The sequence below is a fragment of the Melospiza melodia genome, chromosome 22, assembly GCF_035770615.1.
Source record: "Melospiza melodia melodia isolate bMelMel2 chromosome 22, bMelMel2.pri, whole genome shotgun sequence".
NCBI lineage: Eukaryota > Metazoa > Chordata > Aves > Passeriformes > Passerellidae > Melospiza > Melospiza melodia.
In genome coordinates, this window is record NC_086215.1 from 3457249 (window position 1) to 3481156 (window position 23908).

The 23908-nt window shown below is 54.8% G+C and overlaps 3 protein-coding genes and 1 non-coding gene across 8 annotated transcripts in view; 3 read left to right on the plus strand and 1 right to left on the minus strand.

Annotated features, from left to right (window-relative positions):
• LRSAM1 (leucine rich repeat and sterile alpha motif containing 1) overlaps window positions 1–2239 on the minus strand; it is a 28459-nt gene extending 26220 nt beyond the window's left edge. For 3 of the 4 annotated variants that reach the window (XR_010030371.1, XM_063174930.1, XM_063174928.1), the window contains exon 1: window positions 1821–1997. Coding sequence is in view for 2 of the 4 variants with exons in the window: in XM_063174930.1 (XP_063031000.1) it covers window positions 1821–1823 (3 nt within the window). In the remaining 2 variants the exon portion in view is untranslated. Of the gene's footprint in view, window positions 1–1820; window positions 1998–2169 lie in introns of those variants that run through there. The other variant, XM_063174929.1, reaches the window with a different exon arrangement.
• Window positions 2240–2790: 551 nt separating this feature from the next.
• Window positions 2791–5794, plus strand: RPL12 (ribosomal protein L12). 2 transcript variants are annotated; one of them, XM_063174931.1, is made up of 7 exons: window positions 2816–2937; window positions 3023–3096; window positions 3434–3532; window positions 4175–4256; window positions 4836–4922; window positions 5499–5611; window positions 5700–5794. In XM_063174931.1, the coding sequence occupies exons 1-7, from the start codon at window positions 2901–2903 to the stop codon at window positions 5703–5705; spliced, it is 498 nt and encodes a 165-aa protein (XP_063031001.1). In that variant the 5' UTR covers window positions 2816–2900; the 3' UTR covers window positions 5706–5794. The 2 variants fall into 2 exon arrangements, with proteins under 2 accessions (XP_063031002.1, XP_063031001.1); XM_063174932.1 differs by having other exon boundaries at window positions 2791–2937; window positions 5499–5794.
• LOC134428373 (small nucleolar RNA SNORA65) lies at window positions 3910–4037 on the plus strand. The gene has a single exon (XR_010030376.1). It is a non-coding gene; the product is annotated as a small nucleolar RNA SNORA65 (small nucleolar RNA).
• A 2844-nt stretch (window positions 5795–8638) lies between the features above and the next one.
• Window positions 8639–19748, plus strand: ZMYND19 (zinc finger MYND-type containing 19). Its single transcript, XM_063174650.1, has 6 exons — window positions 8639–8721; window positions 8906–8965; window positions 10675–10781; window positions 15363–15503; window positions 16761–16941; window positions 19038–19748. The coding sequence occupies exons 1-6, from the start codon at window positions 8671–8673 to the stop codon at window positions 19179–19181; spliced, it is 684 nt and encodes a 227-aa protein (XP_063030720.1). The 5' UTR covers window positions 8639–8670; the 3' UTR covers window positions 19182–19748.
• The last annotated feature ends 4160 nt before the right edge of the window (window positions 19749–23908 follow it).

Sequence of the window (23908 nt, forward strand, 5' to 3'; positions counted from 1 at the left end):
TGATCCCTGCAGGCAGTGAGCACCCAGGGACACCAAACCCTGATCCCTGCAGGCACTGAGCACCCACAGACACCAAACCCTGATCCCTGCAGGCACTGAGCACCCACAGACACCAAACCCTGATCCCTGCAGGCACTGAGCACCCAGGGACACCAAACCCTGATCCCTGCAGGCACTGAGCACCCAGGGACACCAAACCCTGATCCCTGCAGGCACTGAGCACCCAGGGACACCAAACCCTGATCCCTGCAGGCACTGAGCACCCAGGGACACCAAACCCTGATCCCTGCAGGCACTGAGCACCCACAGACACCAAACCCTGATCCCTGCAGGCACTGAGCACCCACAGACACCAAACCCTGATCCCTGCAGGCACTGAGCACCCACAGACACCAAACCCTGATCCCTGCAGGCACTGAGCACCCAGGGACACCAAACCCTGATCCCTGCAGGCAGTGAGCACCCACAGACACCAAACCCTGATCCCTGCAGGCACTGAGCACCCACAGACACCAAACCCTGATCCCTGCAGGCAGTGAGCACCTACAGACACCAAACCCTGATCCCACTGATCCCTGCTCTGCCTGAGGAGCAGCCACACACTCAGGAAGGGCACAGAATGTTTTCTGGCTGTTTCCCAGTCTGTAGCTGTTTGGATGATGACAGCAAAATAAAACCAAATATTTCATTTTACTAACAACTGTAAATCAAACACAGCAGCACAGCTCTGGGAGAAGCCCCAGTTTTCAAAAACTTCTGGACACAATAAACCCATCTGGGGACTGCAGTGAGACAAGGTGAGGGTGTGGAAAGAAAAGATGTTTTATTTACTCTGGGAAAACACACTCAGGAGTGAGGCAGCAGTGAGCCAGGGTCTGGGTGGGCTCCTGGAGATGCTGCTGGCCCTGGGGGACAGAGATGTCACCAGCAGGCACAGGCTGCTCTGGCTGTCACAGAGGTGTCACCAGCAGGCACAGGCTGCCCTGGCTGTCTCAGGGTGTCACCAGCAGGCACAGGCTGCTCTGGCTGTCTCAGGGTATCACCAGCAGGCACAGGCTGCCCTGGCTGTCTGACAGGTGTCACCAGCAGGCACAGGCTGCTCTGGCTGTCTCAGGGTGTCACCAGCAGGCACAGGCTGCCCTGGCTGTCTGACAGGTGTCACCAGCAGGCACAGGCTGCTCTGGCTGTCACAGAGGTGTCACCAGCAGGCACAGGCTGCTCTGGCTGTCTCAGAGTGTCACCAGCAGGCACAGGCTGCTCTGGCTGTCTGACAGGGTATCACCAGCAGGCACAGGCTGCCCTGGCTGTCTCAGGGTGTCACCAGCAGGCACAGGCTGCCCTGGCTGTCTGACAGGGTATCACCAGCAGGCACAGGCTGCTCTGGCTGTCACAGAGGTGTCACCAGGCAGGCACAGGCTGCTCTGGCTGTCACAGAGGTGTCACCAGCAGGCACAGGCTGCTCTGGCTGTCACAGAGGTGTCACCAGCAGGCACAGGCTGCTCTGGCTGTCACAGAGGTGTCACCAGCAGGCACAGGCTGCCCTGGCTGTCTGACAGGGTATCACCAGCAGGCACAGGCTGCCCTGGCTGTCTGACAGGTGTCACCAGCAGGCACAGGCTGCCCTGGCTGTCTGACAGGTATCACCAGCCAGCCCTGCAGGCCCTGGAACAGGCCCAGAGGAGGCAGCAGCCGAAGTGCAGCTCAGGCGCTCGCTGTCCTGCATCGTTTGCTCTCTGTGCTGGAGCTGCCACAGCCTGAGCCTGCCCTGGAACAAATCTCCCCTCGTCTTCTCCGCTCTCTCAGCCCTTCCTTTCCCTCACCATCACTATTCTTCTCTCTGCGGCTCCCCCTTCCAGGCTCACACAGCTTCCAAGCTCCTCGCCTTCTTTACCCTTCCCTCATCCAGAACAGCGCCGTTCTGTGCCCGAGGGCCCAGAGCCTCGGAACGATGAAGGACCGAGCCGGGATTGCGGCTCGCAGCCCTCGGGCACCGACACCTGAGGGGAGCAGGACAGTGAGCGAGGCGGACACCGCGCAGCTCCGGGCACCGCCTGCTCCGGACCCTTCCGAGGGGCACCCCCGAGGCGCGGTGCCCGGTGCCGGCCGGCGCAACCCCAGTGTCCCACAGCGGGTCCCTCAGCCGGGTCCCACCCACCCAACCCCGCTCACCGCTCGGCGCCGCCATCGCCGCCTCAGCGCCGGCTCAGGCGATCAGCGGCACCGCCCATAGCGCCCCGCCCCGCCCGGAGCGCCCCGCCCTGCCCAGAGCGCCCTGCCCGCAGCGCCCTGCGCCCCCTGGCGGCCGGAGGACCGCCCCGCCCGGCCGCGGGATCCCGCAGTTGTCCGGGACGGGAACGATCCCCCGGGATCACCGAGTGCAGCCCGGGACTGATCCCCGCCTCGTCCCCTGCGCAGAGCGCTGAGCGCCATGGCCAGGCCTTCCTTGGACACCTCCAGGGCGGGGACTCCACCGGTGCCCTGGGCAGCCCCTGCCAGTGCCTCACCACCCTTCCACACAATCCACGTTTTGCAACACAGCGATCTATCTATCTATCTATCTATCTATCTATCTATCTATCTATCTATCTATCTATCTATCTATCTATCTATCTATCTATCTATCTATCTATCTATCTATCTATCTATCTATCTCTATACCTCTATATATATATATATATTATATCGAAATACAAATACACATCTATAGAGATTCCGCCACGGTCCTATCTTCGCCTCTCGCGAGATCTCGACTAAGTCCCCTGTCATCTCGCGAGATCTCTGCGGGTATATCACAGGCCCGCGCCGCCCACGCTGTCTTTTCGCAGCCCCCGGAAGGCCTCGGTCGGCCCTCCGGTTCCATCCGCCTCCATCCGCCTCCATCCCGGCCATCCGCCGCCGCAATGCCGCCCAAGTTCGATCCCAACGAGATCAAAGTCGGTAGGTGGCGGGCAGCGGGGCAGGAGGAGGCGGGCGGGGACCGCGGGGCCCGGCGGGCACGGTTAACGCGGCGCTGTCCCCGCAGTTTACCTGCGCTGCACCGGCGGCGAGGTCGGAGCCACGTCCGCGCTGGCCCCCAAGATCGGACCCCTGGGGCTGGTACGTACCGGGGACCGGGGGCGCGGGGATGGAGGCCGGGGCAGCGGGGCTGGGAGGGGAGGGAGGGGTGAGACATGTGCCGGGCGCTGTGGGAAGCGTGCCTTGCTGGGGAACAAGAGAGTCCCGGGGGGAATTTAAGGGTAAATTTAAATTAAATTCCATTTAAATTTAAGCGGGTGGGATCCAGCGCGTTCCGCAGGCGCTGGGGAGCCGCTGGCGGTGCTGCTCCGTCCCGGAGCGCTGCGCGCAGCAGGGCCGCACTCGGAGCAGCAGCCCGGGCCCTCAGGGGCTCTCGGCTCTGACCCCAGCCCGTGTGACCTCCACGTTCGTCCCTCAGTCCCCCAAGAAGGTGGGCGATGACATCGCCAAGGCCACGGGCGACTGGAAGGGGCTGCGGATCACGGTGAAGCTGACGATCCAGAACAGGCAAGCGCAGGTACCGCACGCCGCAGGGACCGGCCCGTGCTGCAGGCGTGGAGCCCAAGCGGGCTCCGCCTGCTCCAGGCACCGGCCCGGATCCCGGCAGGGTCCACTCAGCCCTTCATCCTTCCGAGGTGGATAAAATGAGTGCCACACAAGGGGTGTGTGGGGGTCTTCTGGGAAGACCTTAAAGCGTGGGTGGGGGGGATGCATGTGGAGCCTGGGACCTGCCAGGCTGGAGGATCCCGAGGAGAGATCCTCATCTGCCAAGATGCAACTCTCATCCTGTTGCAGATAAATTGTTCTTTCTACAGAACTTGGAACCGGCAAAAAGGCCTTACTTAAAGCAGCATAGAAATAAATAATTTAAAATGTTGCCAACTCCTGTAGCCACCCGCCACTGTACCTGTTCTGCTGTCCGTGGCTGGTACATTCCAGTGGTGAGCTGAGAGGAAGCCCCAGGCAGGAAGCAGTCCTCTCCTGCTGGTGGGGAGGCCTGTGCCGAAAACCTGGGAACAGATCTCTGCAGAACAATAAACCCGGAGCATGAGGGAGCTGATCAATCCCACACTGCTCTGGCAATTACCTTTGCTGAAATAATTAATAGGTTAATTGAGTAGCTTCGAATGGGGGGGGAAATTAATTTCTTTGTATTTAGATAGAGGTTGTTCCTTCTGCCTCTGCTCTGATTATCAAAGCTCTGAAGGAGCCACCTCGTGACAGGAAGAAGCAGAAGAACAGTAAGTGTTCCCCTGGACTTGGTTCTCAATATTTTGGGGCTAAAAGAGGGGAAATACCAGTACCTTCCTCTGGGGTTATTCAGCACAAACTGGTAAATGGGACACAAGGCTGGTTTTGGGCGTCCCTGAAGTGCCAAGGTACCAACAGATGCACATCAGCAGAGCTCTGTGTTTGAGGAAATTATGGAGTCATGGACTGGTTTGGTTTGGGAGGGGCTTAAAAGTTCGTCAGTGCCACCCCTGCCATGGCAGGGACACCTCCCACTGTCCCAGGCTGCTCCCAGCCCTGCCCAGCCTGGCCTTGGGCACTGCCAGGGATGCAGGGGCAGCCACAGCTGCTCTGGGCACAGCTGGGGTAGAGCAGCCCCTGCCCTGTATCACACAGTTGGCACAGGGCCTGGCACAGCCCGGGGAGCTGACACAAATGCCAGCTTGGAAAGAGGAGTTGGGGATAATCTGGGAGCAGCAGCCCTGCTGGAGCTGCAGACCCCCAGCTCTCTGTGGCCTGGGAATGGCTCTCCCAGAGGGAACAGGGGCTGGCAGTGCCCAGGTGCCCTCAGTGCTGCTCTTCCCTCCCAGTTAAGCACAGCGGCAGCGTCACCTTCGACGAGATCGTCAACATCGCGCGGCAGATGCGGCACCGCTCGCTGGCCCGGGAGCTCTCGGGTGAGTCTGGGGCACAGGGGATGAATAATCCATGGCCTGGGGGGCACAGGGAGTGCCCCATGGCCTGGGGGGCACAGGGGATGAATGCCCCGTGGCCTGGGGGGCACAGGGGATGAATGCCCCGTGGCCTGGGGGGCACAGGGGATGAATGCTCCATGGCCTGGGGGGCACAGGGGATGAATGCTCCATGGCCTGGGGGGCACAGGGAATGCCCCGTGGCCTGGCAGAGAGGGCTCCCAGCTGAGCTGTGCTGCCTGGGAACAGGCAGCCCCAACACCTGGGGAGGGAGGGGCACAAGGAGTTTGCAGTGTGTGCCTGGAGGAGGCCAGGGCGTGAGATCTGGATAAGAGAATTAAAGATCCCTGGTGAGCCCTGAGGCTCAGCCTGCAAACCCCTGAGGAAACAGGGACAGCTGAGAGCTGTGAGCTGTCAGAATCCACGTTTGTGTTGGGAGGGACCTTAAAGCTCGTTGAGTTCCACTCCTTGCCATGGACAGGGACACCTTCCCCTAGCCCAGGCTGGCCCAGGTAAGCTCCTCAGAGGTGAAGCACTGACAGGCTGTGTCTGCTGCTGCAGGGACCATCAAGGAGATCCTTGGCACTGCCCAGTCCGTGGGCTGCAGCATTGATGGGAGACATCCCCACGACATCATCGATGACATCAACAGTGGTGCCATCGAGTGCCCAGCTGTGAGTACCCAGCTCTGACCAAAAATGATGTACAACATCTAATTACTGAAAAACTCCACTAATGAGCTGTGTTTGCTTCTTCCAACAGAGCTGAGACTGCAGAAAAGGAAGGTGCCACATGAAGGTTCCTTCAGTTTTTTGTAGCACTTTAATTATTAAAATAAAGACCCAGTTGTCTGCAAACATTTCTTGGTGTGATTTGTCCCTGTCCCATGCTGGGAATTTTCCTTTGGGGAAACTCTGAAATACAGCACCTTTGGTGGGATGTGTCCATGCCCATTCTGGATGGATTGGGGCAGGGATGGAAGTGTGGCTGTTCAGAAATGGAGTGAGGAATGAGAGCAGAAGGTTTAGCCTTGCTTATTCAAAACAAGATCCATTTGAGTCCTTTGCTCCCTGATATTTGGGTCACTGCCCTGGTGACTTAAGGGCCGCAGAACCTGAAGTGGGGCTGTAGTGACAGAGGGAAAGGTGATGGAAAAACCCCATTTTTATCAAATCCATGAGCCTTGGCAGACACCAATTGTCCAGGACATGCTGTGGAGTCCCTGTCAGTGTGGAGGGGAGCTGCACCCTCCTAAAGCAAAACTGAGCGAAGCCTGACCTGGGTGTCCCCAGCCATGGGAAAAGCCCCAGAGCTCAGTGCTGTGTCTGTCCCTGCCTGGTGTGGCTGTGCCTTGGACAGCTCTGCCCGGGCTCCAGGCCTGTGCTGGGCCCTCTCTCCCTGTCCCCAGCTCCACATGCAGCTGGTGGAGCCAAAACCAGCAGAGTTTGTGGCTTTATTGTAGGGCCTTGCTCTGAAGCAGCCAGGAAAAAAAATACAGCTGAAATTCCAGGGATTTGCGATGCTGAGGGAATGGCTGGAGCTCGGGGCAAGGCTCTGCCCCCAGAGGGTGCTGGCACTGCCCAGGCTGCCCAGGGAATGGGCACGGCCCCGAGGCTGCCAGAGCTCCAGGAGCCTTTGGGCAGCGCTGCCAGGGGTGCCCAGGGTGGGGCTGGGCAGGGACAGGGGCTGGGCTGGGGGGTCCTGGTGGGTCCCTCCCAGCTGAGGATTTTCCAGGATTCTATCTGGTTCCTTTGTTGGATTGACCATGTTACCATGTTTCAAACAGGGAATAATTTGTATGCTGTCAGAATAGGTCAGGTGTGGCTCCTGGTGCTCTGTAACCAGTCCCATCTCTCCAAGGGTTTGTGTGGCACAAATTCTGATAAGGTACAGGGGCAGAAAACCTTTGTGTGGAGTGGCCACAGGCTGAGGGAGTGCAGAGGTTGGGGGATCCCATCCTCACCCGGCCCAGCCTGGCTGCCCTGCCAGGGGAGGGTTGGGTCCCTTCCATGCAGGGGTTCCCCGAAAATCCTCCCAAACCCCTTCAGCCCTTCAGCAGCAGCTCTGCCTTAAACTCTGTTAAAATCTTTGTGCCCCTGGTGTGGAAACCCACTCTGGAGCGAGCCCTGAGAGCCTCAGGAGCTGTTCAGCCTCCTGTTGGGGTGTCCTGTGTGGGGTTCCCTCCACTTGGCAGTGCTGCACACAGTTGGAAAAATTACTCCTTTTCCTTCAGGGAGTCCTCCTGGGACAGGACCTGTAGCCTTTCCTGTCCCCTGCTGCCTGAGGGCACGGGCTATGGTAGGAGCAGAGCAGGGCTTGGAAGGAGGGCTTGCCCTGCCAATAATTGATTTTTTCCAAATCATGCTCTTCAAAAGGAGGCAGAGGGTTCCAAAGATAACAACCTACATTAACATCACATTTAAACCCATCTTCCTAATTAATAATTTAATTTAGTACCTTTATTAATGACATAGATGAAGGGATCAAGTGCAACCTCAGCAGGCTGGCAGGTGACACCAAGCTGAGGGTGAAGTCACAAATCTGAGGGATGTGATGCCATCCAGAGGGACTTGGAAAAGCTCAAGGAAGCTCCACAACCTCATGGGAACCTCATGAGGTTTGACCAGGCCCTGTGCTGGAACTGCACCTGGGTCTGGGCAACTCTGGGATGAATCCAGGCTGGGGATAAGCAGATGGAGCAGCCCTGGGAGAAGGATTCCACAAATCTTGCGGGTGTTTTGAAGAAATGAAGATGTGGAGGATACTTTGGGCTGAAATCGGAAGCAAAAAATTGCTATGACACCCTCAGAGGTGCTGAAGTAAACCCCAGTGCTGGAATGGCTGGAAGTTCTGGCAGTAACGGCGCTGGTGGGGAGGCTCTTGGGGCGACCCCACAACAGCTCTGGGGTGTTGTGCCGCTGTCCCCGGGCGGGGCACAGCCCCGCAGCTGGATCCGCTGTCCCCAAGCAGGGCACGGCCCCGCAACGGGGCTCTCGCAGCGCATCGCGGCTCTCGGGGCGGCACCGGGAGCTCGGGAATGCCGCGCTGTCCTGGGCCGGGCTGTCCTGGGCCGGGCTGGGAGCTGCACCCCGTGATCCCGGTGGGCGTCCCCAGCTCCGGACCCCCTGATCCCTGCCCGATTTCCCCGCCCGGCTCCCCCCGCAGGGCCCGCCGTGGCAGCGCGGGGTGGCCGGGCCGGGCAGAGCCGGCGCAGCCACGCGGCGGGGCCGCCGCCGCCATGTGCTACAGGCACGCCAGCCGGGGCTCCTCGGCCCTGGGGGTGTCCCCGTTCCCTCCCTGGGGTTCCGGGGGTGTCCCCGGCCCTGCTCCCGTTCCCGCTGTCCCCGTTCGGCCCCGTGGGGGGTGTGCGGTCCCTTTAAGCGCGGCCGCGCCCCCGCCGGGCCGGCACGGAGCTTCCCGCGAACGTGACGTCACCGCCCGCGCCTCCCGCGCCCGCGCCGCCCGCGCCCGCGCGCGGGGCCCCGTCCCACGTGACCCGGGCCGCGGCGCGCCGCGCGCACATTGGCCGCGGCGGCGGCGTTCGCGGGAGTGACGCGAGGGCGGCGCGGGCTCCCATTGGTCCGCCGGGCGCGGGTGGGCGGTGGCGCGGGCCGCCATTGGCCGAGGGGCGGCGGGGGGGCGGTGGCGCGGCGGCCCCGCCCCCCGGGTGTGCGCGAGGCGGCGGCGCGTGGCAGCGGCGCGGGGCGAGCGGCGGCCCCGGCCCGGCCCCGCCATGACCGACTTCAAACTGGGCATCGTCCGGCTGGGCCGCGTGGCCGGCAAGGTGAGCGCGGGCACGGCGCGACCGGGCCGGGGGGCGGCGGGGCCGGGCCGGGCTGTGCATTGCCGGGGCCACGCTGGGGCCGTGGCGGGGCCGTGCGGAGCCGCGGCCGCACCGTGCTCTCCCGGGCCTTGCCCAGCCGCGCCGCGGCCGCGCTGACGGCGCTCGCTGTCTCGGTGTGTTGCAGACCAAGTACACGCTGATCGACGAGCAGGACATCCCGCTGGTGGAGAGCTACTCGTTCGAGGTGAGCCCGCCGCTGCCCGCCTTCCCTCCCGGTGCTGGCCCGGGTTCCGTGAGTCCCTCCCCGCCCGCGGCTGCCCCGGCCCCGCCGGAGCTCCGGCTCTGCCCTCGCCTCGTGCTCTGCTCCGGCCGAGCCGCCCTGGAGTGGCCGTGACTGCAACTCCCCCGATCGGCGGAAAAAAAATCACTTTTAACTTATTGGAGTCCCAGCGTGGGGGATTCCAAGCAGGAAAAGTTCTGGGGTTTCATTTTTTCCCCCAATTAGACGAACGTTATTTTAAAACATCTATTTACTAATCTGTTTTCTAGTTTGTTTTCTTTTCAATGTTATCTGTGTGCTTTTGGAGAACTGATAATTGGCAGTGGTTTGGCAAACATTAAAAATGTTCACTCTGCACTTAGTCTTGGATGAGGAAAACTGTTATTAATGTTTATGGGACCAGAAAAAAGTGTTTCCTCCTCGCATCCACTGCTAAATGGGTTCTACCAAGGCTTTGAAAGTGAAAGATAAGGATTTCAAAACTTCAACAAATAAGGGTTTTTTTTTGGAGGAGAGACCATCATCTGCTGAATTTCTGCAGTGCAGTGGATGCTTTGGGGCTGCTCTTGGGGGATTTTAGGAGTTTTGTGAGTGCTGCTGCCAGGACTCTCCCTGTTTGTCCATTCCTCCCCTCTGGCAGCCACTGTGTGGTAACACATCCTGACAGTCCCAAATGCAGCACGTTGTTGCTGTGCTTTGTGAGCTTTGAACACCATTGTAGAGGGCAGGAAAAAATGGAAATGCAGGGAAAATGACAGTGAAATGCAGGACAAATGGCAGGCCCTCACTCTCAGCGAGGTGGGTGATGGGGCAGAGTGAGGATCCTGCCATGAATCCCAGCCCCAGAGCTGCCTTCCTGCTGTTCTCCATCCGGGCAGCCCCAGCTCCCCCTGCCCTTTCCCTGGGCTCCACAGGCTCCGTGCCACCCCACAGCCCCCAGTACCCCATTCCGGGGGGGATGGAGGTGCCCTTTGGCTTCCAGCACCCAGAGGTGCCAACAGCCAGCCCAGGGAGCACAGCAGGGCTGGGGGTGTCCCCAGAGGGTGTCCCCAGGGTGCTGGGGGTGTCCCCCAGAGTGCTGGGCTGGCTGGGTCCCCCTGAGCTTTGGCACAGCCCAGACCCCATCGAGCTCCAGGGCCCTGCAGGGACAGTGTGAAATGAGGGGTGCATGCCCCAGATGAGGGGTGCGTGCCCCAGATGAGGGGTGCGTGCCCCAAATGAGGGGTGCGTGCCCCAAATGAGGGGTGCGTGCCCCAGATGAGGGGTGCAGGCCCCAGATGAGGGGTGCAGGCCCCAGATGAGGGGTGCGTGCCCCAGATGAGGGGTGCGTGCCCCAAATGAGGGGTGCGTGCCCCAAATGAGGGGTGCGTGCCCCAGATGAGGGGTGCAGGCCCCAAATGAGGGGTGCAGGCCCCAGATGAGGGGTGCGTGCCCCAAATGAGGGGTGCAGGCCCCAGATGAGGGGTGTGTGCCCCAGATGAGGGGTGCGTGCCCCAGATGAGGGGTGCGTGCCCCAGATGAGGGGTGCAGGCCCCAGATGAGGGGTGCGTGCCCCAAGTGAGGGGTGCAGGCCCCAGATGAGGGGTGCAGGCCCCAAGTGAGGGGTGCAGGCCCCAAATGAGGGGTGCTGGGTGCCCCGTGTGCTGCTCTCACAGCCTTTCCCTCCCCTCTAGGCTCGCATGGAGGTGGATGCTGATGGGAATGGTGCTAAAATCTTCGCCTACGCCTTCGACAAGAACCGGGGCCGGGGCTCGGGGCGCCTCCTGCACGAGCTGCTCTGGTGGGTACTGCAGGCAGCACAAACCTGGGCTGCCCCGGCCTGGCAGGGGGATCCCTGTGCCCAAATGCCCTCAGGAAAGGGGCAAACCCAGCACAGGGTGCCCACGGGGTTTGGGGTGCAGGATATGCTTACATGGCACAGCCTGTGGAATGTTCCAGGCCAGGGTCATGGACACCCTGTTCACACCTGGGGATGCTGCCCCAGGACCTGCCCCGTTGACAGGGGAAGACAAACATTTGAAGGTTTGTGAGGTTTTTTTTTCTCTGCTGAGAATTGGCAGAGCGCTGGAGAGAGGGAATTCTGATGACTTCAAACTTTGAGGTGTTTTTATGGCTTTCTGCACAACTGCCTGAGGTGATGCTGCTGATGGTTCTTTTCCATACTCTACAAATCCTTGAAATCCTTCATAGTTTTGTTAAGTTTCAGGATCAATTTCCTCATTTGAGAGCAGCTCACCCTCTGAGCTCATCTGTTGCTCCTTCTCGATGTTTGTGGGTTTGTACAAAAGCTGGGATCTGCTGAAAAAATCTTATTTTAAAAGCCTTTTTGGAAAAATTAAGCATATTTTCTATTCAGTTCCACATCCTTGGAAGTCACAGTGCCCAGGATGCCCTTCATCATTCCAGGTTACCTTTTATCCCCTAGAACCAGGCTTTGCATAGGAGGAAGGAGACAGGAGGAATATCAGATTAATATTTCCAGCCTGCTTTTTAAATATGGATTTTAACCTGCATCTGTTAATATTTAATCTTATTGCACATAGAACTTTGTTGAAATTATGAAATTGGCTGCAATATGTGGAGCAAATCACTGACAGCTGCTGCTAACTGTGAACCTCAGACATAATTATTATCTGTAAGGAGCATTAAACAGCACCTGAAAATTATTCAGGTCAGTTCTTGAGGGCTGTGCAAATGATGCCATCCCAGCTATTTGTTTATGACACAGCCCAGCCATTGCCTCTCCTGCCTTGTTTCACTCAAATTAGGAAGTCATTTGAGCATATTCAGTTAGGAAATTCAAATTGTGTCACTCGAGCATGGGGCTGTGGTTAAAAATAAGAGATTGTGTGTAATGGGGATTTTGGAGAGGCACAGAGGGGGGTGGCAGCTGCCAGGCAAGCAGAGCTGCACTTCTGAATTTGCAGTCAGGTTTTTGAAATAGAAGGTATAAAATATCTGTGCTGTTCTGTGAATTCAGCCTGGTCCTGAAGGTGGTGGTGGTGCTGATGCTCAGCTGCAGCTCAAACACTGCTGAGTCTCTGCAGGGCTGTGAAGTCTCTGCCCCTCCTAAACAGCAATTTTGGGCTGCTGTGAGCACAGAGCAGGGCTGGGAGCAGTGTCAGGTCCTTCCCTTGTGAGCAGGGGCAGTGCTGGGGCTTTGGAGCCAGGAGAGCTGGCACTGATTGCATTTACCAGTGCCTGCCTGACTCCTTGGGTGAGTGAAAACCAAAGGTCATGGATTGCTGCAGGTGTAGGTGTGGAATTCAGTTATTCTCTGCATATGAACCCCCAAAAACATCAAAAACCCAACCCAGTTGTGTGCCTCTGGATTATAGAGACAGTGAGTAGCATGTGGTGGATGTAATGAAAAGAGATTATTTGAATTTTTTTTCTTTCCTAGTTCAGCAGGTATCTTTGCTCATATCACGAGGCCCTTGGGATGGAAATCCTGGCTCTGCTGGAGCTGCAGCAGTGACAGGAACCTTCTCCCAGAGCCCTGTGCAGAGGCACTGTGGGATCCAGAGGCATCCAACAGCTGGAAATTCCCCTCATATGAGCTGCAGAAATTCTTACAGGGAGAACTTGCTGCTGGTTCTGAGCCTCTCATGTGCTTGCTGTGATTTCCACATGGAGTCCTGGCTCCCCCAAGCAGGGTTTGGGGTCTCTGCAGGAGCTCCCTGTGAGCAATCCCAGCTCTGTTCTGGTGTGGAGATGTTCCCTGGGGAGCAGCAGCAGCAGCAGAAGGGGATTAGTCATAAGTAGCACCAACTGCATGTTCAAAGAGACATCCAGGACCTGGTTTCTGGGGGTTTTAAAGGGTTTTTTTTAAGAGCACTTGCCATCTTGCTGCCTATAACAGGCTCAGTTCTGGTTCCTGGTGCTTGGAATTGCTGTGTCTGCACTTGTGTTCCAGCCCTGGGCTCTGAGCTGCTGAAATACCCAAAGAACAGAACCCAGATGATCCCTGGGAGAAGGGTTTGCCTGGCATCCTGCAGGAGCTCAGGAGTGCAGGGGGAGGCAGGAGCTCCAGCCCTGCAGTTCTGGCTGCATCCTGAGGCTGTTCCCAAGGCAGGGTCTGTCTGTCTGTCTGTCCTTGCTGCTCCTTTGGCTGGGCTGGGATGCTCACAGAGGCCTGGGGAGGGGACTGCTCCTGTGTTCAGAGCTTGGAGAGAAGGGTCCACCCTGAGTTTGGCATTACCAGATGTGGCACCTCAGTGCAGTGGAGTTTAAAACAGGCTGCTCACCAGCCAGGCCCAGCTTCCAGCTTTGCTTGGGCTTTTGTCACTTGAGGCCACAGAAAAGCTGGCAGTGATGTAGATAAATGTGGTTTTACACAAGGAGGTAAAGACTGGCTCAGTGTGGGAGGGGATTTGGTCAGAATTTGCTTTTTGGGGTGCTGGGTGCACATCTGTGCTGTGCAGGAGCAGGGGTGGCTGTGTGCCCCTGCTGTGCCACCCCAGTGCCAGGGACAATCTCATAATCCCCTCTCCTTCCCCACCTCCAGCAGTTCTAAACTCATCTAATAAAATCAAAAATATTTCTGAACTTGGTGTTGGAATCCCCTTCCCTTTCCCCCCTGCACAGTCTGTTCTTGCTCTGAACCTCTGTCTCCTCCCAGATTCCTGTCCCTATCTGTCCCATCTCTGCAGCTGGCACTTGGTCCCAGGCTCATTCTAAGAACCTTAACTCCTTCCCTGTCCCAGTGTCTGTCTGATGCTCTCCTCCAGCACTTCTGCACTTCTTGGGACTCCTGATTCCCTGTGCCAGACCTTCTGCTGGCCCTCAGCAACTCAGAAGTGCATTTACAGCTGTTGCTGTAATGGCTCCCAGTGCCAGAGGGCAGGGAGGGATGGGGTGTTGGGAATCAGGAATTGTTCCCTGGCAGGGTGGGGAACCCCTGGCAGTGTCCAGGGCCAGCCTGGATGGGGCTTGGAGCACCCTGCAATAGTGGAAGGTGTCCCTGAGTTTTAAATTCCCTTCCAACCCAAATCAAGCTGGGGTTCCTCCTTTAGGGCACTTCAGCTGACTCTCTGCCATAGTTTGTTTGCTTTAATGTGTGTGGTTTGGTTTCTTTTCCCCCAAAAGAAGGATTTTATTGGTTTTACCTTCAAAGAGAAGAACTTTTCCCTGTTCCATGGAGGGTCAGCAGATTCCCTGGCAGGGGGCTCCAGGCTCTGTTCCCTTGCAGGGAATTCTCCCAGGAATTACCTGGTGGGAGCTGCAGCACAGTCTGTGTGAGGTGCTGCTTGCAGCCTCTCCAGGGGGATTTTCCTCATTAAATTGTACCAAGTTTGGGGGCATATGTGAAGTGCAAGAGTTTTTCTTACCCCCAGGGTACATAACTTAGACCTGTCTAGGTGGATTTAGACCAAGAATACAAAATCTTGCATTTTTCATTGTAAGTCATGTTAAAATGAGCTTCCCGTTCTGCTGAGCTTTATAAAGGTTAAAAAAAAGGCATGATATTTTTAAACTCAGACAAATCTCTCTTCAAAATTAAAATAATTATTTGAGCTGACATGTTCAGTGAAGGCTGAGCAGGGCTCAGTGTCCAGGCTGGGCTTGGATGAAGCTGCTGGGAGGTGTCCATGAGGAGGTGCTGGGTTCTCCTCATGGCACAACAGTCACAGGGACACATGGCACACAGCCCTCTGTCCAAGCCTTGCATTTCAGCTGGGATGGGGATTCCTGCAAGAAGTGATACCAAAACTTGTCCAGGCTTGAGGGTGTTTGACAGTGAACTCCATGAAACAGAGAGAGGAGAGGTGAAAAGGAGGGGGAAAGGCAAATGGAAACTCCTAGAAGGCAGTAGGGAACATTTCTCCCTGCAGCCATCCTGGCTTAGCCCTGCTTTGAGTTTTGGGCAAGTTTCAGGTGTCTCTTGGTCAATTGTGGGGTAATTTCAGACTTTCAGCGTGTGACACACAATTGCAGTCTGAAAAGATTTGCATACTTGGTGAAACCTCTGTCCTGCTGCTGTTCAGAGAGGTTTCTTCATAAATAATAAGCACACCAGTGCCAGACTTGCACAAATGTGTCTGATAGAATTTCCTATGGGAATAATAAGCCAGTATTGGCACCTTCCAATAATTCCATGGATCTTCAGCAGTAACTGGAGGAGTAGACTCTGGAACTAAACAATATACTTAAAATTACTCTATATTTGATTCAACTAATTTATAATTGAAACCACCTGCTGGAAAAGGGCACTTTCTCCTGGGAGCAGCCCCTGGAGCCTGTTTGCAGCCCAGTGCCAGCAGCTCCCAGCTCACTCTGCCTCTGGAATTGCTGTGATCCTTTGTTGTTTTTCGCTGCTCCTGTGCAGCACTGACCCTGAGGTTGGTTTTGTGTCCTGCAGGGAGAGGCACAGGGGAGGGATTGCTCCTGGCTTCCAGGTGGTGCACCTGAACTCGGTGACCGTGGACAACCGCCTGGACAACCTGCGCCTCGTGCCCTGGGGCTGGAAGCCCAAGGCTGAGGACATCTCCAGCAAACAAAGGTATGAAGCACCTGCAGGGGAATCAATGGCAGATATTCTCTCCATTCTTTGGTGTTTTTTGCCTTGGCAGAGCTTTTTTGATGAAGCTTTGGGTGCTTTACACATCAGTCAGCTGGGGCTCGGCCTGTGCTCGTGTCCTGCTGTGCAGGGACCATCCCACCCATCTCACCCTCAGGGCTGTGCCAGCTGCAGCAGGAACCTCTGTGCCCTCCCAGCGGGGCAGAGGCTCGGGGAAATTGCACATCTCACTGCCTTATGCCCCTCAGAAACCCCAGTGGGAGCTGGGAGCAGCAGGGTGGATGCTCCTGGTGGGAGCAGCAGGATGGATGCTCCTGGTGGGAGCAGCAGGATGGATGCTCCTGGTGGGATCTGTAGGGTGGATACTCCTGGTGGGATCTGTAGGAGGGATGCTCCTGGTGGCATCTGTAGGATGCTCCTGGTGGGAGCTGCAGGGTGGATGCTCCTGGTGGGATCTGCAGGCTGGATGCTCCTGGTGGGATCTGTAGGATGCTCCTGGTGGGAGCTGCAGGGTGGATGCTCCTGGTGGGAGCTGTAGGATGCTCCTGGTGGGAGCTGTAGGATGCTCCTGGTGGGAGCTGCAGGGTGGATGCTCCTGGTGGGAGCTGCAGGGTGGATGCTCCTGGTGGGAGCTGCAGGGTGGATGCTCCTGGTGGGAGCTGTGAGCTGGGGTTGGACTCCCTCAGGGTGAATTCTGGGCTCAGCTGCCAGCACCTCTCAGCAGCAGCTTGGGGAGCTCCCCTCAGGCTGGGTTTCACTCAGCACATCACACTCTGTGCCAGGATGGATCTGGGTAATCAATGACTGTCCAGACCCACAGACTTCACATCACTCTAATCCTGGAACACCTGCATTAGAGGTGGCACCTTTAACATTGGGGTGTTTAGAGCTGATTAAACTGATTTTTGAGAAGCTGTAGTGAATTACAAATGCTCTACATGGTTTTGGGGGTTCAAGAACAAGAAACAGATTTCATGCCAAAAATTAATTTTGACTTGGTGTGAATAGTTTTGCACAGAATTAACTTTGCTCTATGTAAATGTTTCTTGATTGATACCTTTAAACTTTTGGGGTTTGCACTTAGGCTAAAATAGCCTTAAAAACACCCAATATATGGGCAGGATGTGCAGTCTGAGGCTAAATTCAATGTTAACCTTATTTAGTAATAAATTTGTAATCACTGTCTCTGTATGATTATTATGAATTGATGTACCAAACTTGTACTTGTTTTTTTTCCAGGGAACAAAGTCTGTACTGGCTGGCAATCCAACAACTTCCTACAGACCCCATAGAGGAGCAGTTTCCTGTCCTGAATGTAACCAGATATTACAATGCTAATGGGGATGTTGTGGAGGAGGAGGAGAACTCCTGCACTTACTATGAATGTCACTACCCTCCCTGCACAATGATTGAAAAACAGGTGGGTTCAGAGAGCTGGCAGTGAGCATGGAATCCTTGGCATAGTGGTGTGTCTGGGGATTTATTTGTTATTTAAAATGTAGAGCTTTACATGAGCCATTCAGTGGTTAAAGCAAAGATTTTCTTGCACTCAGGTTTTCTTTGGCTGAACCTCCAGAGCCTGTGATAATTTTCAGTTTTCTCACAGGAGGGAATGTGGGTTTGAGCTGGAGCAGTGGGAGTTAGGGGCTGCTGGAGGAGGGGGATTTCTGCAGAGTGCACAGAAAGCCAGGTGGGAGCTTTCCTGCAGGGAGCAGAGCTGGGATGAGTGAGCAGCTGTGTGAGGCAGCAGGGAGCATTCTAGGAGGGCTTGCATGGCCATGGAATCAAAAAATAACCTGGTTGCCATTTCCTGAGGTGAAGGTGAATTGCAATTCATCCAGGGGAGAGCTGGGAGGGAAAGTTCTGCTGGGGGAAGATAAAGCAACATCAGGAGAGAGAGAATGAGCTGTGCAAGGGCTGTGCCTCTGCCACACAGATGCCTTATCTAGAAACAAGGGCTTTTCTTGTGATAGCAGATGCTGACTAGGCTAAACCCATTGTGTTCCACTTTCTGCTGTGGGCAAGGGAACATTTGCAAAAATGATCTTAAATTCCCTGGATTTGAAACAGAGGCAGCTCTGCCTTTTATTTGGGTCTGTGCCCAAAAGCTCCTGGATAACATTAATTTGGCAATGGCTGAGCTTGTGCAGCCCTCCTGCTGATTTCCGAATTTCAGGTGTTTGTTTGTAGTTGAAAACAGAACTTGAGTTGACAAAACAGGAGCATTGTGACAACAAATGTGTAATGCTCCAATATTTTGTCTATAAATTAGGCTCATTTTAAAAGAGCAAAGAGGATTGCTTCAAACCCTTCTGGTTCTCTGAAACTCATGATGGAGTGTTTGTGTTTTATAGAATCCCAGACTGGTTTGGGTTGGGACTTCACAATTCATCTCATTCCATGGCAGGGACACCTCCCACTGTCCCAGGTGCTCCCAGCCCTGTCCAGCCTGGCCTTGGGCACTGCCAGGGATCCAGGGGCAGCCCCAGCTGTGCCAGGGCCTGCCAGGAAGGATTTCCTCCCAGTATCCCTCTCACCCTGCTCTGTGAGGCTGTTCAGCCTTGTCCTGTCAGCTGTTTGTGACAGGCATGGACAGAGGCACAGATTGCTCCTGGCTCTCAGGGCTGCACCTGAACTCAGTGACCATGGGCAGCTGCCTGATGGTGCAGCTCCTTGGGAATGCTGCTGGTTCCTCTTGAGAAAGCTGCTGGGGTGTGTGATGGTGTTCACAGGGGTTCTTGGATGAGCGAGGAGATGAGGATCTGACTCCATGGTTCAGAAGCCTTGATTTATTATTTTATGATATATATTACATTAAAACTATACTAAAAGAATAGAAGAAAAGGTTTCATCAGAAGGCTGGCTAAGAATAGAATAAGAAAGAATGATAACAAAGGCTTGTGGCTCAGCTCTCTGTCTGATCCAGCTGACTGTGATTGGCCATTAATTAGAAACAACCACACGAGACCAATCCCAGATGCACCTGTTGCATTCCACAGCAGCAGATAATCATTGTTTACATTTTGTTCCTGAGGCCTTTCAGCTTCTCAGGAGGAAAAACCCTAAGGAAAGGATTTTCCATAAAAGATGTCTGTGACAGCATCCCTGGGGGGGATGCTGAGGCTCCCCTGGCACTGAGCAGGAAAGAATTTTCTATAAAAGATGTCTGTGACATGGAGGGATGCTGAGGCTCCCCTGGAATGAGCAGGGAGGATTTTCCATAGAAGATGTCTGTGACATGGGGGGATGCTGAGGCTCCCCTGGAATGAGCAGGGAGGATTTTCCACAGAAGATGTCTGTGACATGGGGGGATGCTGAGGTTCCCCTGGCACTGAGCAGGGAGGATTTTCCATAGAAGATGTCTGTCACAGGGGTGTCCCTGGGGGATGCTGAGGCTCTCTGGCACTGAATAGGAAGGATTTTCCATAGAAGGTGTCTGTCACAGGGGTGTCCCTGGGGCGTGCTGAGGCTCCCCTGGCACTGAGCAGCCCCTCTAACCCCAGCTCTTGTTCGCAGCTGCGCGAGTTCAACATCTGTGGGCGCTGCCAGGTGGCGCGGTACTGCGGCTCGCAGTGCCAGCAGAAGGACTGGCCTGCCCACAAGAAGCACTGTCGGGAGAAGAAGAGAACCTTCCAGCAGGAGCTCGGCCCCGAGCGGTGACCGGGTGCAGAGGCCTCTCAGCAGCAGGATTCCTTCCCAAAGGCATTGGACTCTTGCTTTTGCACAGTATGACAGACTGCTTGTCAAAGCCAGAGGCACTGAAGAAAAAACCCTGTGATGCTTGAGCAGAATGGCTGACTGGACTAAGCCAGCTCTGACTGGTGCTGTGGAAAGGGATCGGGTCTGCCCTTCCAGTATTATATTCTCAAGCAAAAAGACTACTGTGGAGCTCCAGGCAGGAAGCTTCTCATTATTTATATGTTAATACGTTTGTAAACTCATGTACAGTTTTTGTTAGGAATTCTTGATAGCACTCATTAACTGTAATGTTCAGATGAGAACATGTTGTTGGCCTAAAAGTTAAAAAAAAAAAAAAGGAAAAAAAGAAAAAAAGTCATGTAGCAAAAGCTTTTCCTCCCATGTGGCAGAAGTGTCTGTGGCAGTGCCAAGGCCGGCGGGGCAGGCTCTGGCATCAGCACTTACTCTGGAGAACTCTGCATGGAAGCTCTATTTCAAAAAAAAATACAAACAAAAAAAAAGAGCAAACAAAGTAAAGGTTGGAATGAATCCATGTCTGCTCTCTGGCTTTTTCCCCTTCCCTTCCAGCTGCCTTGAGAGCTCAGCCCCCCTGGCTGCTGGCAGTCCCTGCAGGCAGGAGCAGGGCCCAGGAGCTGCGTGGGGCAGAGGGACCCTCTGGGATCTGGGGCTGCTGGAGATGGGCCTTGGAGCAGCCAGGATTCCCAGGGAGCTGGGTCAGCTCTCTGTTCCACAGCCTGGCACAGAGGGCAGTGCCAGGGGAGCTCAGGGAGCAGCTGTGTGTGGTTGTGGTCGCCCTCGTGGCTTCCCCGTAGCATAGGAAACACTCCAGTCGTGTGCAGAGATGTTTAAATATCTAATATTGGGTGATTTGAATTATTTATTCACTTTTTCTAAGAGTTGTCATCAATCCAAGAATCAGTTTTTGATTTTTTTAATGTAGTAATGAGTAACAGTAGTATGGGAGGAGGATTTCCCTTGCAGAGCACATGCCTATTTTTCTTTTCATGAATAACTATTTTCTATTCCATTTTTGCCTTAGAAGTGTAAGGAACATCAGCTGAGTTTCCTGAAGAGCTAAATGGATAATTTAGTGCCAGGTGTTAGTCTTGCTTCACAGTAGAAGAATGTGAGCTGCTGAGTGCTTAATGCAGAGCCTTTCTTGGAGTGCTTAGTGAAAATTTTTTTTGTAAAAGCCATTTAGAATTTTGATTTTTTCAATCAGGATTCACTTTGCCACTTCATGTTGCAATGCTGGTCTTGCTTGTATTCAGTTTGTTAGAAAATTGATCTGCTGTGGACTTCCAATATTATATTCTGTTTCTAATATCTGCACAGGAAGTTCTGAATTATTAACATTTGGGTGGGTTTTCATCCTTTGGCTTTAAGCATTGTGGGAAATAGCAAAAAACTTCTGAAACTTCCTGCTGGAAGTTCACTTGAAGGCACTTGGTTGAGTTGCACTCTTAAACCACATTTGTACTGTAACTTTTCTGTTCAGGCAGCCCAAAATGCCCTTTAGTATGACAAAACCAAGCAGGACCCAGTCAAATTTTCCTGTAATGAGTAATCTTTTTTATTTAAAGGAAACATTAATTCTTTCCTTGAAGTGAAATGCAGTTTTTGATTAATATAAAATGGAACATAAGGGATATTTTGTTTATTGAGGTAATCCACTGAATAGGGCAGAAGTATTGGGTGCCTGTTTAAAAGCTGCTATCTGCCCTGCCAGTTTTCCATTTTATTATCAGAAATCATGTTTACCAAAACAAAGTGCAGGCTTAGAGCCCTTAAACACTTGAACAGCACCAAGCAAGGGAGAAGTTGGTGCAGATGTTTCAATGCTGCTGCTGTGAGCACAAGGACAGGCTGCACCCAAGGGTGGTGGGGCAATGGGGAAATTCCTCTGAGGGAATCGGGGATGGGTGGGATAAAGCCAGGATGGAGGTGCTTGGGGAATTCCTGATCCCAGGGGATGTGGGAGGGTGGGCTACAGCAGGAGGGGAGATGCCCACAGGGTTAAAGGGACCAACCCAAGTGGAGAGAAACTGCCCAGACATCCTGCAGAGGCTCAGGGAGATGAGAGGGCGATAACAACACCTGGGTGCGTGATCTGTGCCCCCAGACTGTCCCTGTGCCCCAGGAGAGAAGTGGCCATGGGGACTCTGAATCTTGGGGGCTGCAGTGAACACATCCCTGCCTGCTGGATCAGTGATCAGTGATTCTGGCAGCTCTTGGCATGCACAGATCTTCCCTCTCAGTGAGGAGGGCCAGAAGGTGGCAGCTCCCCAAGGCAGCCCAGAGCGTGGAGCTCTTGTAAGGGCTCTCCTGACCCACAGAGAACCCTGCTGGCCAGGGATAGCTCTATATTTAAAACCCCAGGATTGGAGTCATTTATCTGGGAGCACACCTGGACAGTTCTGATCAAGAATGATTTTCCAAGGGCTTCCCCCTGATGGAGATGATCTTCATCCGGGTTGTTTCCTGCAGGGAAATGTAGTAAATCCAGCTCAGGGCAGGAGGCTGCAGCGTTCCTGGCTGTAACAGAGGGCTGCACATCCCCTGTAAACACTGAAATGTTGGTACAGGCACCTTCCAGTGCTCCTCCCTATCTAAGTAGGATGGTATCACCAATCCCTACATGCAGAAAACACAACTGGAAATCCTGGCTGGGCTAAGGAGCACCAAATATGAAATACGGTGGATTGCAGGGCTTGGTGTTCTGATACTGGAACCTTGAAGACACCATCTGGTTATGGTCTTAGTTTTCCTTTGTGACTTAATTTTAAATGAAACTCGTGGTAAAAGGAGCAGCTGAAAGGCTGAAAATGCTTATGGAGGCATGGAGATGGTGTAAGACACCACATGGGCCAGGAGCAAAGCTTCACCACCCAGCAAAAGAGCACTGAGAGCAAAAGGAGGCTGGTGTGATTAAACAGGAGCATGTGGGATACTCAGAGTAAGAAGAAATCCTTGGTAAACTGAACTTGTGTCCAAATGTAAGAGATGGAAAGAATAACATTTGGCAGGTGAAATGTAGAAGAAGCAAAGAAGCAAACCAACCCAGCAAAATAATGCAAAGAAAAATGAATATGAGGAATGTTCAAGTTATAAAACTTGCATGAGTGGTTTTGAAAAAATCAGGAGCAGGGGGACTGCTGGAGTCAGCAGAGAGGGATGCACAGCAAAGGGAAGGGCTGACCTGAGGATGAAAGCTTTAGCAGAAGAAAATCCAGTGACTTGTTTGCATGTGTGTTCCCTGTGAAAGAGCTGGTGGAGTTCACACAGGAATAATCCATATGGAGAGCTCCACGGGGAATCTGCTCAGAGCAGGAGTGCTGTCAGGAGAGATGGAAGTTCAGCTGAAATGAGCAGCAGCAAACAGCCAGGAGCAGACGGTGCCACCTACGGCTCCGAGGGAGCTCAGGGACCAACAAGCCGAGCTCCCAGCTGGGATGGCGACCTCTCCCTTGGTACAATGGCACAGCAAATGGCACAGCAGCTTCTGGAAGGAATTTCAAACTACAGACACCGGCACTTGGTGAATTCATGGATGCTGTGATGCAGCACCAATGGCTGAATACCGAGGAGGAGTCACTGTGGGTTCTGTACAGGGAAATCAGCTTCAAAACTTTACTGGGATTGCTTCAATTCCAGGCATCAAACAAGCAGGGATTTGGTTGGGGCAGTTTGAACTGCATTTAATGATGACTTTGCTCAAGGCACCGAAGGAAGAAAAGCTGCTGGTCAAAAAGGGAAATGTCACAAAGACAACTGTGTAAAAGACAGGAAAGGAAGAGTAGAAGGGAGGGTTTTTATGGTGGTGGGAAGTAAACAGCTGGATGTCCAGTATATTTAAAAAATAGCAAAAAGGTAATGTATAATGAAACTGACAAATCCACTGATGATATTATTCAGTGTAATGATAAGAAAGGCTGAGCGAACTGCAGAAGGATGCTGTGAGACAGTGGGAGATGAAATTCAGTGTCAATAAATGTAGGGTTGGTTATGGGAAAGCAGCAAACGGCCCGGCCTGGGCTGATTTCACTCAGGAACGAGACCTTTGGGTCTGCAGGGCTTCCGCCAGGGAGCAGCGGCAATGCAGGCTCCGGGAGAGCGCAGGGAGCGGCACCGCGCTGGGAACGGCTGCGGGCGCATCCCGAGCCGCGGGACCCGCCCTGAGCCGGCGACAGGACCGAGGGGAGAGGGAAAGGACCGAGGGGAGAGGGAAAGGACCGAGGGAGACAGGGAAAGGACCGAGGAGAGAGGGAAAGGACCGAGGAGAGAGGGAAAGGACCGAGGGGACAGGGAAAGGCTCAGGGCAGCGCCCAGGAGCGCTCCGAGCCCCGGAACAGCGGCACCAGCCCGGGTGTGCTCGGGAAGGGCCGGGCTGGGGGATGGCGAGGAAAGGCTGATCCCGGATTTCCCTCGTGAGCGGCTGTCGGGTTCAGGGCAGGGATCCCTCCCGGGGGGCGCTGGAGCCGCAGCCCCTTCCCTCGGCAAGGACGGAGCGGGCGGGAGCTCGGGCAGGCGAGAAGAATCCCCGCACCCCAGCCGGAGCCCCGCGGGTGAGAACAGCCCGGCCGAGGGAAGAGGCGGCTCCAGGGGCAGCTCCGCCCCGGGCCCGCCCTGACCGGGAAGCAGACGGGGCCGGCCCCGCCTCCCCGGAGCCTCCCGGGAGCCGCCCCGGC